General features: G+C 38.4%; 1 protein-coding gene across 1 annotated transcript in view; it reads left to right on the top strand.

Moving 5' to 3' along the window:
* Positions 1–1,530: 1,530 nt before the first annotated feature.
* The window catches only part of LOC102197550 (trans-1,2-dihydrobenzene-1,2-diol dehydrogenase-like), a 3,334-nt gene continuing 1,591 nt past the window's right edge, over positions 1,531–3,273 (top strand). Inside the window, exons 1-4 of the mRNA XM_005727697.1 lie at positions 1,531–1,620; positions 1,757–1,868; positions 1,946–2,109; positions 3,117–3,266. Coding sequence (XP_005727754.1) covers positions 1,531–1,620; positions 1,757–1,868; positions 1,946–2,109; positions 3,117–3,266 — 516 coding nt within the window. The remainder of the gene's footprint in view (positions 1,621–1,756; positions 1,869–1,945; positions 2,110–3,116; positions 3,267–3,273) is intronic.

Below are 3,273 nucleotides of genomic sequence, written 5' to 3'. Positions count from 1 at the left end.
ACATTATTGGTTCCAATGTTGGCAGCACTTTCTGGAAAATATCTGGATGGCTGCTAAAAATGTAACAGAGGCAATCCGCTGTATCGTGCAACAATACTGCAACAATATTGCTTCAAAATTTAGATAGCTGTTGCATTTTTAGCTTTTGCCTTTATTTCAAATGTATTTTAAATACCTTCATGTGGTGATTTTGCATTTTTGTAATCCTATTTATTTATTTATTCCTTCTTTTTTTTTCTTTTGTAGCATTTTGTTTCTTTTCATTGATTCAAAGCTATATTATATAACACTGCAATGCCCGTATCTCCATATATCTCCACTGTGATGCAAAAATACTGGCAAACTTAAAAAGTTACGTCATAAAGTCCACATGTATGCTGTGTCGCCACTCTGAGGCCGAGTACAGTAGCTGCTGAGTTGAACTTAATCTCGCAATCAGCGGTGTCCAATATGGCAACCAGGTGGGGAAACTCATGACCTTACGGTGGCCCTGAAAACTTCCATTTGCTGAACAACAGATATGTCTTTTATCAAACCACTGTTCACAAATCTACCCAGTCATTCAAACATAAAAATTTCCCTCATCATTCAGCGGTTAGACGTGCTGTTGAAATCAGTTTCTTACATCATTTTATTGACACAGTGTTGTATATCTGGAGTAACACGACAAGAAATCTGCAAAGTATGGTAAGAAAGTTCCGAAACTCCCATCAGCTACGCATGCGTAATCGGTCACGTTATGGTCACTCGTATGATATACCATAGGCTATTTTACTTGGGGGGGGAAATGAACAATAATAATAATACCTGATTTCATTTATGACATATGACATTGAATTAGAATAATATTAGAAGAATATTAGAATTTCATGGGCGTGATTTAGACGTCACGTACAAGAAACAGTAAGTATAATGTTACCATGGATACAGTGAGACACGCTACTCTGTACACTGTTTATATATTTTTGAAAAGGTCAATGCGCTAAAATAATTAATATCAGTTTCTTGTGCTGATATGCTGATATATATCATGGGATTACATTAATAGTGATGAAATCTTAAAAATGAGCGGAATCTTGGGCAAGTTCTGTTGCGTAACCGTTGCTGTCTTAGTACACATCTATCGTCAGTTTTAAGATTTTAAGAAAAATATCAATACGCCCAATAATGTGAAGCAAAAATAAACTGTTAATGAATATTGCGAGAATCTTTATTTCCTACGTGAAGAAAAACTATACTTTGTAATGGCCGAGTTTTAAAAAGACAGGTCAGATGAAATCCATGTTTGGTTTTTTCCACGTTATTCCCACCCCCGTTCTTGCACCACCGCTAGAAGTCGCTTAATATCAAAAAGTATGTATTGTTTCTAAAAATGGACTTGTGCTAACAAGCTAAGAGGCAGTTATTTTTACAGGGCAGTCTCGTTTAGTAGGTGTCTTCTCCCGATTTGCAGGATTTCCAAGAGGTCATAGCGCAGGCTTTTTTTTCTCTGAAGCAACACTATAGCCTACTCATTTGTCACTTGTCAACATGGCAACTCGATGGGGACTCTGTGGAGCAGGAAAGATCAGCCATGATTTTAGTGTGGCCATTAAGACTCTGCCTCCGGGAGATCATCGGGTACTCAATTAAAGGAAGTTCGGTACAACATTGTCACACAGAGTGTCCCCTATACACTGAACAGGTGTGCAGTGTGTGCGTTTGTTTGAGTTTGTTTTGTTGTTCTTTTTCTTTCCTTTTCTAATGTTATGCATAGATTGCAGTCATTGCATCGAGGAGTATTGACCGTGCCAAAGATTTTGCCCAGAAACATTGTATTCCTAAGGCCTATGGCAGCTATGAGGAGCTGGCCAATAACCCAAAAATTGGTAATAATCTGACTGCACAATTAGAGATAAGGGTGTGACGGTTTTATTGTTTGGATGAAAAACTTGTGTTCCCACAGACATTGTATATCTGGGAATGCTGCATACAGAACAGTGGAGAGTTGGCATGCTGTTCCTCAAGGCTGGGAAAAATGTGCTGTGTGAAAAACCCTTTGCTATGAACTCCAGAAAGGTTAAAGACCTCGTTGCCACAGCTAAGAAAAACCATGTCTTCCTGATGGAGGTAAGGCTGAAGGGATGAAGTGCTGTCATTTATAGCTTTGCCCTGAGGACACTTGCTAACAGTAGTGGTAACTTAAGGGTCCGTTTTTACAGTGCCACAGAATAAGGAAAGAATTGTCCATTTCAGGAGAAAACCGAAGGCAATTATCTTAAATCTTCTAAATCTCTTTTTTTTTTTACAATTTACTAAGAAAGTGGAAAAAGGTACAATAATTTTTCAATTTTACAACAAAAAATTCCAAATATGCAGATCAACATGGTCTGGACATGGACATGGCAGATGGCTCATAGGGGGTAAAATGATTGGTGGGTTTTTTTCTCTACTATTGTAGGGTCTTTGCCTTACAATTGAAAGCACTTTGAGTCAAGTGTTGTTGTGATAAATAAAATTGAATTGAATTGAATTGAAAGAGGAATTATTGTCATGCATGCAGCTGTTGTAAAAACAGCAATAAGAAAATATAAGTCACTAATGCCTTTCCAAAACAAGTTAATAATCAGTTTGGAAAATGTTATTGTTTTTATTATTATTTGAGGGTTATCAGCCTCACAGGCATGCAGTTAACATTATCTGTGCTCAGATGGAATGGGATTCAGGTTGCTATTGCAACCTGTGGCCACAGCCAGACACATCTGCACCTGGCTTGATGATCACATTTTAATTCCCATTTCGTGCACAATACACCTGCAGCTTTCAATGTTTTTCTGTTCTTGCTTCTTCTAAATTAACTGTTAGCTACATAACATGCAACTGTGTATTTGTTTTTGGCTTACACCACTAAGAAACCCAATGGTCAAATTATATACATGGATTGTAAGAAATTGCCATTCCTATTATTTTACATTATTGACAGGAAAAATTATTGTTCACAGTACAGATTTGCCACAACAGTCATATAACTGAGGAGCTTTATAATAAATGCCTGCTCAGGTGAAACTTCAGTTTCAACTGTTTAGTTCTGTAGCGAGACTGGATCAAAATATCTGGATCTGCCCTTTTCCTCATAGGCCATCTGGTCCCGCTGTTTCCATGTGTATGCTGAGGTGCGCAGGCTGCTGGCAGAGGAGGTGGTTGGGGATGTGAAGCTGGTAAAAGCCTACTTTGGCTCCCCTCAGCTCGACATTCCCCGATCAGTGCAGAAGGAGCTGGGTGGAGGAGCTCTGC

This window comes from Pundamilia nyererei, unplaced genomic scaffold, assembly GCF_000239375.1.
Source record: "Pundamilia nyererei isolate P.nyererei 1_Seehausen unplaced genomic scaffold, PunNye1.0 scaffold00025, whole genome shotgun sequence".
In the NCBI taxonomy this organism is placed as follows: Eukaryota; Metazoa; Chordata; class Actinopteri; order Cichliformes; family Cichlidae; genus Pundamilia; species Pundamilia nyererei.
Note: the sequence above shows the minus strand (reverse complement) of the source record. Positions and strands in the feature narration are given on the sequence as shown.